This window comes from Pocillopora damicornis, chromosome 8 (assembly GCF_964200805.1).
Source record: "Pocillopora damicornis chromosome 8, jaPocDami1.2, whole genome shotgun sequence".
Classification (NCBI taxonomy): domain Eukaryota; kingdom Metazoa; phylum Cnidaria; class Anthozoa; order Scleractinia; family Pocilloporidae; genus Pocillopora; species Pocillopora damicornis.
In genome coordinates, this window is record NC_142677.1 from 3,254,877 (window position 1) to 3,269,730 (window position 14,854).

The 14,854-nt window shown below is 39.4% G+C and overlaps 2 protein-coding genes, 1 non-coding gene and 1 pseudogene across 6 annotated transcripts in view; 1 reads left to right on the plus strand and 3 right to left on the minus strand.

Moving 5' to 3' along the window:
- Positions 1-4,617, minus strand: part of LOC113679153 (uncharacterized) — a 21,284-nt gene extending 16,667 nt beyond the window's left edge. For 2 of the 3 annotated variants that reach the window (XM_089180069.1, XM_027196104.2), the window contains exon 1: positions 3,880-4,617. In XM_089180069.1, coding sequence (XP_089036195.1) covers positions 3,880-4,051 — 172 coding nt within the window. In that variant the 5' untranslated portion in view covers positions 4,052-4,617. Of the gene's footprint in view, positions 1-298; positions 374-3,879 lie in introns of those variants that run through there. The other variant, XM_089180070.1, reaches the window with a different exon arrangement.
- Positions 4,618-4,956: 339 nt separating this feature from the next.
- LOC149040963 (membrane progestin receptor gamma-B-like) lies at positions 4,957-6,449 on the minus strand (annotated as a pseudogene).
- Positions 6,450-8,597: 2,148 nt separating this feature from the next.
- Positions 8,598-14,540, minus strand: LOC113679157 (achacin). 2 transcript variants are annotated; one of them, XM_089180076.1, is made up of 7 exons: positions 14,387-14,540; positions 13,055-13,171; positions 12,740-12,919; positions 11,860-11,902; positions 9,865-10,626; positions 9,415-9,612; positions 8,598-8,912 (listed from the first exon to the last, which is right to left on the minus strand). In XM_089180076.1, the coding sequence occupies exons 1-7, from the start codon at positions 14,442-14,444 to the stop codon at positions 8,663-8,665; spliced, it is 1,608 nt and encodes a 535-aa protein (XP_089036202.1). In that variant the 5' UTR covers positions 14,445-14,540; the 3' UTR covers positions 8,598-8,662. The 2 variants fall into 2 exon arrangements, with proteins under 2 accessions (XP_089036202.1, XP_027051908.2); XM_027196107.2 differs by having other exon boundaries at positions 13,055-13,156; positions 14,387-14,529.
- Trnag-ucc (transfer RNA glycine (anticodon UCC)) lies at positions 13,899-13,970 on the plus strand. Its single transcript has one exon. It is a non-coding gene; the product is annotated as a tRNA-Gly (tRNA).
- Positions 14,541-14,854: the final 314 nt, after the last annotated feature.

Below are 14,854 nucleotides of genomic sequence, written 5' to 3' on the forward strand. Positions count from 1 at the left end.
GTTTCACTTCATCAAGTTTCCAACCTAGTCCTCTTTGGTGTCCAATTAAGTGCCACCTTGAGTTTCCTTAGATATTAGGACAAGTTTGATTAGGGGTAACGAGTTGCAATTTTTTTAATAAGCGACCACAAAGAAAATGTTTGCCTTGCAAAGCCCTTCTGTGGTATTCGTGAGCAACAATACCTGCGCAGTTGTTTTTAATTGAGACCTATCGTCATCAAAAAACTAAAAATGTGCTTTCGTGTTTGTACATTGGTCTGCCATCACGCCATCTTAAAACGCAAAACCTCACATTAACCTTCTAGTGCCCTCGGTCACTCGTCACACTGGAGTGCGTGAAACTCTGAGGTTGTGCGGAGAAGCACTGAATCCGAAGATCTGAAAATCAATTTATCATGGAAACTCAGAGTTTTTCCTTTTCCTACGTTTGTGATAAGACGAAAGCGTTTTCAGAGACATCCATGTTTTAGCTAAACCATTTCACAGGATAAGCTTCATAATATTATAATCATACAATATATACTAAATTATGCGCGCGTTTTGATCTGTTGTTACTTAGAGGACAGACGCATATATAACTTCACCATTAACAATATTTGGCTTTTTTATCATATAAAACAAATGGATTCCATGTTGCTGTGGATCTGCAAAGTAACAGATCACAAACGACGTCAAAATGTGGTGAGAACATCACTAACATACTCGGCTGCGCCTCGTGTGTCATTTTTTTTTGTTCTTACCACGTTTTAACGTCATCTGTGATCCATTACAGAACAGACACTCGTCAACATGGAATTAATTTGTTTTTTAGACAGTCATCCTGAGAGATCGTGAGAATCTCGGCTCCAATAACTGATGAATATTGGCAACTCTAAGAATCTTTTAGTAGAAGTAATAATCAAGAGACTTGTTATGACCGCAAGGCATAACACCTTTGTCATGAACAAACAAAGTAAAGTAGATTCATGGAAACAATAACATAGGGTAGCACATAAAATAACAGACTCTGCGCTTTAACAAGAAAGCTTGTCAGGACTGAAGAAGATCATGAAATGTTATTTATGAAACACAAATAACAAAGACTTCGAAAACAATGAATCATGTTCAGTGTTCAGTGCTCACGTTTGAAACATAATGTTCTCCAGAACCTGCCAATCACAGTGAACTGAGTTTCATGAGCGAAGGATACTTCTGACTGTCAGCAGATAAATGTTTAAATAATAAGGTTTTTATACTGAGCAGAAAAGTTCTTCAAGAAATGATTCCACGTAGCTTTCTATTATCATTGTGATCTAAAGATGGATCCGTCTTGCTGCGAGCATCATGGAACTCACCCCAGCCCCCAAGGCTGTATCGAGGTTATATCAGAAGTCGCAAAGAGTACTTCTTTGCCCTCCCCCCCTCAAAAGACTTTGTAGTGTTTTCGTAATCCCCTGTAATTGGTTAATTGGCCGTCAATTTTACGTAGTCCCTCCTTTATTCTCCGTTGACTGATCCCCCCTTTGTTCTCCTTAAAACTTTGCACCCACCCCCTCTCCTTAAAAAAAAAAATCCTCCGACCTCCCCCCCCCCCTTTCAGGCAATGAATTATGAATTATGTCTCATTTCTAATCTAGTTTGGTCAAGGTCTGTATCATCTTTGAGTCCTGATGGCCTATGTCGCCGTACTTGTCAGGTCGAAATTAATCCTTTAAGGCTAAAGAGTATCAAAATTAATCGACGAGTACATTTATTTTCTTCTCAGTCACGAGAAAGTGTTAACTCTTGGATCAATGAAAGAGCCCCCGTTTTTTCATTCCAACAGCGCAACGGCGGACCATGGAGGCTTGCTTTGAAAAGAAGTTATGATTTGATATATACCATCAATTAGTCACAACATAATTACGTTTTATCAGAGTTTGTCTTAAACATATCGTATTTCTCTCGACGAAGGCTTACCCACGATGAACGAAAATAAAGTATTATAAACAACAGAACATTTATCTAAGAGTTTTAACAACACTAGCCTTCGTCAGCTGCCTGAGTTTTAAAATCATCTGTAAACCCTCTTGAAATGGGAGACATGACATGAGAAAAAGTTCTAAATGATTTCTTAGTCACTCGAAAGTAAACAGTTCAAACGAGGCTGTTAATCGAAGCCATGTACGCTATGTAATGTCCTGTTCGCACCAACAAAACATGCTTAGTCAATCCAGGTTTCCCTGAACAAAATTTAACATTAGAAAACTGAAAAGCTGAATTTCACGAAGGGTTTAAGTTCTCATTAACGTTAATTTTTATTGTACCAAATTTGGAGTCGAAAAATGGGGTACAAGTCTATGAAGGAAGCACGACAGCTGTTTGCAAACGTCTACGCTTGGGGCAATATAACACGTGTTTTGAGTCCTGCAGGACCTTACTTCAAGCAACTGCGTTTAACAAAACCCAGCTTCCGCTCAAATGAGCAAACTTGGTGTGACGACTGGCATGGATTTGATTTTATAAACCGACAAGTAATTGTCATCGAGCGAAAGCAGAACCGTCTGTCAGCTTCTTATGGTTTGATTTGATTCAGAAGTAGTTTGTACGTGCACATATGGCCGACAGAATTTCCTCTTTGGCATCCTGTCACACCAAACACCTAGAAACATTACTGTATACAGAGAAACTTTAAAGAGCAAGTAACTGCACGAAGCAGAGAAATACTAGCTCTGAAAAAGACTAATTTCAAGTGGTGAAGTCTTTTTTTTTTTAAGGAAAAAAAAAAGAGCGTAAGTAGCCTTCCTCGAGGCAGCGCAAGCCTCGAAGTTTCATTGGTTGGCACCAAGTTAGCTTTGATTTTCAGTGAATCTCCTATTTCCTCCCATTTTGATTTTACTCATGCGAGACCAGAGACCAGGTCGTGTGCAGCTGATACAAGTCATGACTTCAGTATATCAAGCTGAAATTCTATGTCAGATAAGTTACAGCTGCGAAGAGATTATACACTGTAACCTCAGGAGCCTCGTAATCTTTAAGGTAATTATCTTAAGCAAGATAATCACGGGATAACGCTACCTGCAGAAAGATCGTTTGACAGAGAACAGGGAAGAAATCCCTCATGAAAGGTCTAATGTTTCTTAAAACGCCTAAAGGGCAAATGTGTAGAAATAATTATTACAATTTCACATAGCTTCAGTTAAAGACATTCCTGTATTGTATCAGATGATTCTTGAAATATTGACTCGAGTTGTGGAAATGGACTTCGCTTGGGATCACATTCGAAAAACTCCTCTTTTCAATCAATAGTTGATAATATGAACGATAAATTGGCGTTGTGGAGACAATCTTATCGCGACTTATATAGCTATACTCAATTCATAGCTTGTCATGTCTTGTTATCATTACGGGTTTATAACTTTCAAGAACGATTGCCGCAAGAATAATATGATCTACTGACAATTTGACTTATCGCGCGCGAAATTAAGCCCCCTGCTATTTTATGCTTGCGGTTTACTGAGATGTCAGTTCAGCGCTTCTAATAATTAATCAAAACAATCACGTTTTCCGTTCCTTTAAAGTGCTTAAAAAAATGAATTTAAAGAAGCGAGGAGTCTTTATTTTTATCCGATGCTCAATTAGAACAAGGAAAACCGACTAAGTGTCTCAAGTTGCCATCGAGGAGAACAAACGGAAGATGTCCGCACTACACTGAGACACGAGTAGACATTCATGATTGGGTCAAAGAAATATTCTGTTGACAGAGTTTAGCACGCAAAATAGGTTGTTCTTAATGTTTTTCCGAAGTCAGCAATGTTAGTGTTCATAATACTTGGCAATGTGGGACTTTTTCGAACGCTTTCCTATTCTAAAACATACTACAAGAAGTGAAATTTCGAAATCACTTATTATACAGCTTACCTCTGCATTGGCAGCGATTCACAAGCCTGAATCCTCTTCTACAGATACAACGAATTCCTCCTAGAGTGTTTATACATCCATGCTGGCAACAAGATCCGTCGAATCCTAAACATTCCACCAAGACGTAAAGAATTACCACAAGCCTTATGACGCTCTTACGAAGAGAATTCATCTTTCCACCAGTTTTGTGCCAAAGTTTAAGGCTAAGTGGTTACCGAATGAATGTAACCGACAAGTGTGTTGTAGCTGTCTTCTCTAGACACGCAAGCCGGAAATCGACAGATGCCCTAAATAGATTCATCAGATGAATGCTTACTTCTGAAACCTTAGCCCTCTTTTAAACTAAACAGACCCGACAATTGTCAGCTTCGTGTACAAAAAACATAAACACTGCAACACCCCTTTGAAGTGCACCGATTTGCGCCAAACAGCCTCAGTTTACGGAAATCGATGTATTTTAAAAGTAATTCTTTTTTCTAGCGGGTTTAGCCTGCCGCAAACGTGTCTTGCAAATGCATCACGATCATCCCTGGCGCTAATTGACGATTTAAACTTTGACTGACTGAAGTCTTTGAAGTTTTCAAACACCGCGTAATGAAGAAAGAACTACCCGCAGGTTTATGCAATTTGTCGGACACTGAAAATATTTTCTCCACATGACAGACTTCCGTAAGGGAACCGAAACGCAATATCCATCGACAGCACAAGAGAGCTGTATCCATGTTCTCACCCCAGCTTATTTACCCGCTGCCGAGGTGAGTGGGGGAGGGGGGTGGTGCGGCGGATGTTTCTAGATCATATACTGATCAAACTGGATGGGTCCCCCAAGGAGGGCTCTCTTTGTATCCTTGTGATTAACCCTTTAACTCCCATGAGTGACCAAGAAAGAATTTCTCCTTACAATATCAATGCAATATCAACCAGATAAGTGATGAGAATAAAGAAACTATCCATTTGGGGATAATTAATTGATCCAATGCTAAATTTTCTGAACTAACATTATAAGGATTGTGTAATTGTGAGTAAGGAGAATGACAAATTTGATCTGGGAGTTAAAGGGTTAAGTTATTGGGAATAGACAAGGGATTCTTTATCTCTAGAAAAAAGAGGAGGGAGGGGTGGTGTAGGAGGATTTGAGGAGGATCACTTGGTGTTTAGGGGGAGCGGGAGGGGATCAGTCGGCGTTAAGAGAGTACAAAGAAGGCCACAATTGAAAATTGACCGCCAATCAAAATATTGATGTTAAAGACAAATACTACAACCGTAGGTAATAATGTTTCCCAGATCGATATACCAACCAGCGACTTTGCCAAAACTTAATTTCTTGCACCCTTACGACCTTCTATGGCAACTTGCAGAACTTTGAAGGCGTATTCTGTGGAGAGGGCGCCAAAAATGTGAAGAAAATGATGGCTGCTTCCTATGATATCGAATTTTCCTGGCAAGAGTCGTTCCATAAATCAACTCGCCCACGATTGAGTAAAAGCAGCGACATCAAAAGTATGTGATTAGCAGCTCATTACGGGCGATGAAGGATTGGCATGTCGTGACAGCGTGACAGCTGTTTATTGTCACGCCAACTGCAAGAGATAACAGTGTCCTACCAGCCAGCGAACACTGGAATTATACTATTGCCGAGCCGTGCTTTACTCTAGCAGCATAGGAAAGTTGCCAGGAAAGACAAACTGGCGCCGACGATCGTGTAAAACAGTGCAGTTTCGAAAATTCTCCATCCGGTTCGGGTGGGTCGATTGTCGAAGAACATCCTGACTTGATCGGAGGTGTAGGTGTAGATTCTAATATCGGCATAGTCAGAGAAGTAGAATACTCTGTGCAACTTCTCCGATCATGAGTTAAATGTATAAGCTGTAGCACTCAACACGCAGATTGTGATGCTCCGGATAGCCGATGGTAACATTGGGTAAAAAGATGCTGTTTCGGCGAGGACGAACTTCCTAACTCAATACTCAAGACCACGGAGTACTGCACGATAAAATAAAAACACACCGCGATATGGCTCCACATATTAAAAGTCTCATTATTAATGTAGAAAAGGCTTTGTAACATTCCCAGGTGCTGCTGTAAGGCTTCTGATACCGCTAAGAATGAAGGCTCCTTGGAAATTAGAATTCTAAAGTGCGGTAACATTGTTAAACTCAGAAGTGTACATGTTGTTGGAACACAGAAAGACGCAGAACGAAGGAGCAGAGGAAAAGCAAGAACTGTTGGAAGATTTCACGAAAACCCTTAACTACACACAGAAATTTGGTCGATATAAAAATAGAGAAACCATCGCTCAAGTTAGAAAACCCTTTACTACACAGAAGTTTGGTCGATATAAAAACAGAAACTATCGCTCAAGTTAGAAGGTAACAGAATGAAATTAATTCAATGCTGATATCAGTACAAAGAAACCTCAGAGTAAGAAAATACTTAACCTTTTAACCACCATGGTCTTATTGTTAATTCTCCCCTCTAGCCGTTACACATTTCCTTTTAAATTAGTTTCGAGAATTTGGTGTTAGATCAAGATTTATAACATCTACCTGGTAAGTTTTGAGTATCCTCATTACCTGTTTGCTTGATAATGTATGGATGTTATAGGGAGAAGTTACATTTTAATCACTTGTGGGAGTTTAAGGGCCAGAAAAAAGATCTTTCCATGACATGCTGGCCAATTCTATAAGTAAAATAAAAGAGTGTTATGCTTGTAAATCAAAGACAATCTTCTCAGACATTAAGAGCAACTGATCAGCGATGCTTGACTGACCAAGACTATTTGTGCATTAGAGGTGTGTAATGAAGGAGATTTTAGTTTATATAATAAGCTGAATTTTACACGCATTTGATTGGTTCTTTCTTATGATCTATTATTAACAACATCTTGCTTTTCTATCATATAAAATAAAGAGATTCCATGTTGCCATGGCTCTGTTAAGTAATAGATCACAGAACACATCAAAACATAATAACATCAGTGATATTCTGTGGTGCCTCATGAGCCATTTTTTTTCTTATCACATTTTGATGTCATCTGTGATCTTCACTGAACAGATGCACAGGAAAATTGGAACTATTTTTTCTAAACAGAGTAGTGACCTCTGCAAAACAACCACCTCCTCTCATCTTCCTGTTAGTTTTACCCCAGACTGATTGTCACAATGAAGTTCAACTTTATTTTCAGTTTCTGACAATCCAAATCTCTTGTTATAGTTTGCTGGGCAAAAAGAAACTGCACAAGTTTGAACTGGTCTGTTTGGCCAATTTATGTCCTGAAAGCTAAGGCCTTGATTCCAAGGTTAGTGTTTACCTTTCAGACCCTAGCATCAGTATGCATGTTCTCCATACTGGTTTTTATACATTGTCTATGGAATTAACAAGGAGAATTTGTTTAACAGTCAAATGTTTGTTTAGTGAGGGATCACTTGCCTTTTTCTTTACACCAAATGTTGTTATTCAGCAGTGATACTGCAAAGAGAAATTAGATGCCAGTTATTCCTAGGGATAGAGGTTTAATCCTTTAACTCTCATGAATGACCAAGACAGAATTTCTCCTTACAATATCAATACATTATCAAGCAGACAAGTGGAGAGAATAAAGAAAAATATTATTTTGGGGGATTATTAGTTGACCCAAACACAAATTCTCCCTAACTAACATTACAAGAATTGTACTGGAGACAGTAAGGAGAATTTCTTATGAGATCGTGGTAGTGAAAGAGTTTAAAATCCTTGTTTCACTGCATACACATTGCTCGCATTTTTCCCTACCCCTAAAGGGCTTGGGAAAATACTATGCAACTGGTAAAATATCCCCCCCCCCCATAGTGTTTTTTAAACGGGTCAAATACGGTGTATTAAAACCCATCGCCTATGATGATAAGCACTTGCTCAATTTGTTACAGAAAGTTTTCTTTTCTAAACTCTCTTTTTCAGCTTAGAGGGAAGGTTTGATGATGATGACCTTCAGCAACTACTGGACGACATTCAGACACCTAGAAGTTTCTATTACTAGCCAGATATATGGTGGTTTGATGTGAGGCAAGTGATGCAAGTCCTGCTTTGGGTGTCAGAAAACAGTCCCAACATTTGATATTTAATTTGTTATAAACTAAGGAAGTGTATATTTTGTAGATCAGACATGGGTGTGAAGTCCCTATGACTGACTTTATTAATGTTGCTCTAAACTATAAGAAAGCAGACGGAAAGAAATTGTTTCATTTGACCTATGCGCACACACACACACAATCAGATCATCTCTTCTGAGGTACGACAAAGTGCAATTTTGTAACTTGCAGTAAGAATGATAATCTTTTCATTATTGTTGAGTCATATTACTCTTTGGGTAATATAGTATTATCAGCTGAGTTGATAACATAAATTGGCCACCGTAAAGAGTTTGAAAGCTGACGTTTCGAACGTTAGCTCTTTGTCAGAGCGAAGGACTTGGGGCTAACGCTGAAAACGTCAGCTTTCAAACTCTCTACGGTGGTCGATTTACGTAATCAACTCTGTTGCTAATGCTATATTACCCTGTTATACTCTCCCACCGACGCAGCACCAAAGCATGGAAAACAGATAAAAAAGTTGATCTCAGCTTTTTGAAGCCATATGTTTTCCATAGTATTAAATGGAGAGTTCTGCAGAGTCGCATCATACAATCATGATTGTAATGAAAGGTTCTTAAAAATTCTGCAAAATGAACCACAAACATATTATCACTTGAAGAAGTGTGTTTTATTGTCATAAGTCGAAGGAATAGCTCCTTTGCTAAACACGTATTTTATCTTATATTCTTCCAATTTATATCCGCGAAACCTTTTGGCGCGTACTGCTGTTGCGGAGGACTGGGTATAGGTATTTTCCAACCATCGTTCAGAGCATTGTTAGCCGACATGATAGCACCCTCAGAGTACCCCCGATAGGGATGATATGCGCTACCAATAACGTAGATCTCCTCTCCTGCAATAGGTCTCTTTGCCCATTGGGTGACTTGCTTCATGGAAACGCGGCTTCCAGGTTTCTGTAAGTACCTTGAAATAAAGAAAGCGTATTCGGGATGGTCTGGGAGACTTGTTTTTATGACAGAACTGGAGTCGAAGTAGAAATTTTCCTTTTTAACCCAGTGTAAGATTTCAGAGTTCTTTTATGAGTGTCAAGAATAATCCACATTTACATTAGTTTTGGTTGACTTCACCTTATGATTGGTCGGAAAAAAACTTGTGTCACGCATTCACAACCAATGGCGACCTGATTAATAACCTTTTCCTGCCTCAGGAAATTCACTCATTACAACATTGAGTTTCATCGGCTCGTTTCATTCTTTTCCTTGGCTCTGATTGGTCATTGAAATAGCTTTTGTCTGTTTTCACGACACTCAATCAAAAGAAAAGATAGGTAGTCTGACGCAATGACAAGAGGGAGAAGAACACACTTTTCAAATGCACGACAGGATTGCTAGGTAATTGTTAATTTAAAGTACTACCCTTTTCAGTAATGATTACAATGGCTGGCCTTCAGAGAGAATTCTCTTACCATGCACCTTCGTTCCAATACTGATACACTGTGCTCAGAGGTTTGGGGATTTTTCTGTTAAACTTGTATTCCAAGGCGCGGTGAATTTCTCGGTCCATGACGTCTTTTGGTAATTTGAGGATCTCGCCCCATTTTTCGCCACAAACACCGTCCGTGTAAGCTACGTGAAGAACTGCCTCGCCATTTCGACCGCTCCCGCTGGTAATAAACGAGACAATTATTGAAAAGATAGGAATTTTTAAACTCGGTATTAAAATTAATAGAAAAAAGATAGCTTTTTCGCCTTGTCACAAGGCTGGAACCCATGAGGAATCGAACCCCAAACCTTTGGAAAAGAGGAAAAAAATGATTATGTTGTATCGCTTTAGAAACGAAATTATTCTAAGCCGATACGGAGCTTTGATATATATTGATGAGAATATACAGGTATATCTTGTCAACAAGCCCCACCTATGTGGTAACGTCCATCCAAGACAATCACTGTTGGATAAAAATCTCTCCATAGGATACAACTTGTCCTTCACATTCGTGATTTCTTCCCACCACGCCGTGGGGTATACTGCAGCCCCCTTAAATGCTGGGCGGGGTAGGATGGACTGAAATTCTGGTGCGCGCTGAATCTGTTCCGCTACGCTGCCGCTGACACTTCCAAACGCACCCGGAGGAGCAGCCACAACTAATTTCCCAACGCTTACTTCGTATTGTGAAGTTTTAAGGACGAACTGGTTTGTTTGTTTGTCTATTGATAGAATCTTGTGGTTATCACCCGTGAAAATTTTTGTGCCCAGACCTCTTGCCGATCTGGCCAAAGCCTCGATGAATGCCGACATCCCTCTTAAAGGACGAATCTCTTTTCCTGTAAGTGCAGCTAGTTGTTCGTAGAATTCTACCACGCCTTCTGGACTACCGTCAAGGTCTCCATCATACCCAAAAACGTCGAAATAAAACCTCGAACCTTCAGGTGTTAAATAGTGCTTCTGGAATGTCTCGAACGTTGCGAAATTGTGGACTTTATCGACATGTTCTTTTCTGAGTAGATAGTCCAACATTTGCGAACAAGTCATGTATTTGAATTTTCCTTGAGTTAGAGCCGGGAATGATTTTCTTTTGATTTCATGCTCGTCCCGTGCGAAGAAACCTCTAGTTTCTGTTCGAGGATTTGAGTAAAAGTTCCAGTCTTTGTGAGGAATGTTTAGTCTGTTGAGGATATTCCTATGAAAGAAAAAATTTTGTGCACAATTGAAATTCAAATCGTCTCAATTGCACTACTAGCAAGTTGAACCCAAGAAAGAGAAAAAAAATTTCAGACTGTCCGCGAGCTAAGTGGTCAACCAGCCGGAGCTTATTCCAGTTTCCATAGTGTTATGGCATAATCTAACCCACGGGAAATACTACAATTCCACAAACTCAACTACTTTATTAAACAGCAAATAATTTTCTTAACAAGGAGCAGTTCCCAAAACCAGTACAATACATATCGTTCATAACCTTCATTAAGCCCACCACAGTCTATATCCCAGCTCACCACTGGCACAATCTCACTGGTGTCTCCAAAGTTACCGGCCTTGGAATGAGCAATCTTCCGCGGTAACTCTCGGTATAGCTTTCAAAACAGTCGTCGCTCCGACAACAACAACTCCTACTACTTTTACGTAAGTGAGTCTTTATATTTATTTACAAAGTGTTCTGGAGCATTCTAGAGGCTCACATAAAAACTACTTTAGTAGTATTACTTAACAATTGCGTGACTTGATGAAATGTTTTGGAAAGTGCTTTGGTATGCAAGTCAGCATGACTCAGCAGTCTGGAGATTTCTAATGGCTTATATTTACAACAATTGCTCATAACAATAGAATGAGGCGACTAGCAGTATAAGTACTCCCCCCTGGAGCAGTATAAGTACTCCCCCCTCTCCCCCGACATTCCATCAGGCCTCCTGGCCCGACATATCGCCGTTACCCGTTCATACTCTTGGGTTAAAAGAGGCACAGTTAGGGTAAAGTATTTTACCCAAGAATACAACACATTGACCCGGCGAGGGGTCTGAACCGAACTCTAACCTTTATAGAAAGAACAATACATGGGCGCGCGTAGATATGGAATTTCTCTTCGAGTGTTCAACTCGATAGCTCACGGGTGAGCGGAGCGAAAGAGTAAGATATCGAGTTGAACATGAAAAGATAAATTTCATATCTTCAAGTGACCATGCATTATTTTGTATATTGTATAGACACAATAGCCCTTTAACAGTCCAAAAAATGAAAAGTCGACTTTATATTGAATGAAAAAAGCAGGATACGCAATCCACGAAAAAAAAAATCCGCATAAAGCGCGTTGGAAAATCCTTGTATAACACCGTAGTTTATTGGGTAATTCGTTTTATTGCACCGCCAGCAACTTGTACCAAAACAAGAAAAGATACTCCTGAAACTAATTCACGCCTACCTCATGTTGTAGTGAGCCATATCGATTCTCCATGCTCCGAGACCTGAAGATAAAGCCAAAATGTTGAAGCATCATAACATATATGTAATATAACTATTCTCAAAACAGCACGCGCAGTTTTAGACTTCAATCGATAACGTGCCGGATCTACGGGACGCAAATTCGATAATCGATTCCTCTAAGGGGACTATGTTTTTTTCGTCCTATGCTTGACATAATGAATAAAATCAACGTTCTATGATATACTTTCAGTTGCGATGCAAGATTTCTTTTCCCCAGGCATCTTCTACCTATTTTTTGACACAGGAAAGAGAGGCTTTTTGGTTTGATTTATCAGCTGAAAAGTTTGCAGTCAAATGTGCACACAACTCCATATATTGAACAAGGTTGTGCTTAGTCTCTGAATCGTATTTACCTCCATATCAACCTACACTGGCTAATCAGTTGAAGGACAAGTCCGCTCTAAACCTTACATAGACTGAACAATACAGATTAATTTTTAATTGACAATGGCGCCTTATTAATGTAACAGCACATTCACCGAATTCGGCTCACTTCTCATTGGACGATATTTTTGGATGAGAACACAAGCTCCGGCGGAAAATTTGGTCAAGTACAAGAATTATACGCTTTACTGAGAGTATTTCTGTGAGAAACTCATCGGAAGAAAAGAAAAACGGTAATGCGTGAAACCTTCAAGCGAAGCCATGAGCGAAGCTATATAAGAAGGAGACTCTTTTTCACCAGAAAACTGGTTTTGTACTTAGTCTCATTTTGAAAGCGAGCCCGCTCAGATATGTCAAACAAGCCTCGACTTGATGTATTCGACCCCAGTTCTCCCGAGTCGAGTGCATTGGCTCACTTTTATCATCACACTTACCTACTACTTCATCTGGCACTTGAGGAAATACATGATCAAAGATTCTTCCACCAAGACGAACATCTCTCTCAAAAACACACACTTTTGTTTCCTTCTTGTGTCTCAGCAGTGATTCCGCCATGTAAAGTCCCGCCAGACCTCCACCGACTATGGCGACATCGCAATCCATTGGGGTCGCACCTAGGGGGAAAAGCTATAAGAAAATCGTTGTGTAATACGCACAGGCTGGCTTGCCTTTGAAAGGTCGTCCCAAGATTTCTTTCCACCTCTCAAGTCCAAAAAATTGGGTAGAAACTAATTGAAAGTAACACTTACAGAGTCCGCAGGTCTTCCTGCAGGCTTGTTTGACATTCACATTTGTTGTGCAGAGTTTCTTGTAGTGTACACAGAAACTCTCTCCGCTCAAGTCTTTGCATTCTGAAGAGCAAGAAGCTAACATGACGAGTAATCACACAATCACACAATAGAAATAGTTTTAGAAATACTTCGCAACTTAGTGTCCAAACACTGCAGGACTCGGTGGCTTCATTTGTTGCTTTCTATATGTTTGGCGCTTCTAATGTATCATCTAGGCGAGTCAGGCATGAAACTAAATTTGAACCGAACGGCTGTATTGGTCGCTTAATGTTTTTACACCTTTAAGACCGGGTATATTTTTCTTTGCTCTGAGTTCTCTTTAGCTTCATAAGATATTTACCTATTTTTTCCGTGTAGTTATGTTCGTTATCTTTTTTGTCGAGCGAATAAGAAGATTGTTATTCGTTGAGCTCTCTATTCAAGATGGTAAATTAAATATCTACCCAGAGTTTTGAGAGCCGGGTCAACAAAAGTGTTATCTTTTTTCAGATGTTTCCTCTGCTGACACGAGACAAAGCCATAGCATAATTTCATTTTCTCTTCTTCTTAAAGGCTCTCTTTCTTCATCCTCTGTCCCAAATTTCAGAACAAGGCAAACATGTTATGGGAAAGAAATGGAATTCATCTATATGGCAGAAGGTCAAGGTGTCGTAAAACTTCCTAATTTTCCAAAGCGAATTTGTTAGTAAATGTTGTCATTACTTTCTTACCGAGGGCTTTGCTTCATGGATAAACGCGATTTATAATTTTTCGATATGATATTTAAAATTACCTAATTTTTCTTCCAATAGCTTTTAACTGGGCGTTGGTGGTATAGTGGTTAGCATAGCTGCCTTCCAAGCAGTTGACCCGGGTTCGATTCCCGGCCAACGCATATTCTTTTTCAACTTTTTGCTAAATCATTTCTTTCTTGTCTCTCACGCGTTGTCGACATCTATTGATGAATCAAAGTTCTATCAGGCTAAACAGTTTTCTCGACATTCAAACTCTTACTTGGCACATTTTTAGCAAACACTTCTGTTCTAAAGGCTTCACCTGAGTTCCTTAATTTTTACAACTTATCAAGTTGTATAAGTTTTTTCTTCTTATTTTTTTGTAAGTGTTAATCAACATGAACGAAAAACGAGATGCTAAGAATCATTGTATCAGCTCCGATAGAGGTCATCTTGCAAATATTATCATTAGCTGGCGAGCTGCTAAATCTTATTAGCTCAAGAATTCAAGATATACTCTTTCATCGAAGATATCACTTTAAAATTCCTGAAACAAATTTAGCTAAATTTGTAGTACCTCGCGAGAATGCAAAGCCGATGAAGCCCAAAATTAAACCAAGGAACACTTTTTCCATTTTCAGTCAACACAATAAAGTAGCTGGTTACCGCTGCCTCGGAGCAATGCCTAGTTTTTCTCAACACATGTAACAGCTGAGCATTCAGAGAGATTTACTGTGGCATTTGTATTTGGCCAAGAATCAAAGTAAGTTTGCTGTAAAAACATCAGTTACAGGACATTTTTAGTTACATGACATAATTTTGACGACTGTGGTACTGTAAAATAAACGAGGCGCTGAAACTTGGAGAACGTTTAAACAGATGTTTAAACGAAACAAAGGAAACTCTGTCTATTTACCAGACTGGTAGCTCTGTTAACTTTTTTTTATGTTTGCTACGCGGGAGCCAAAGGTCAGCTCTCTCCTTTACTTCGCAAAATCTGATTGCTAATTCTCCCCTTCAGCTGCTACTCATTTCTTTGTAAATA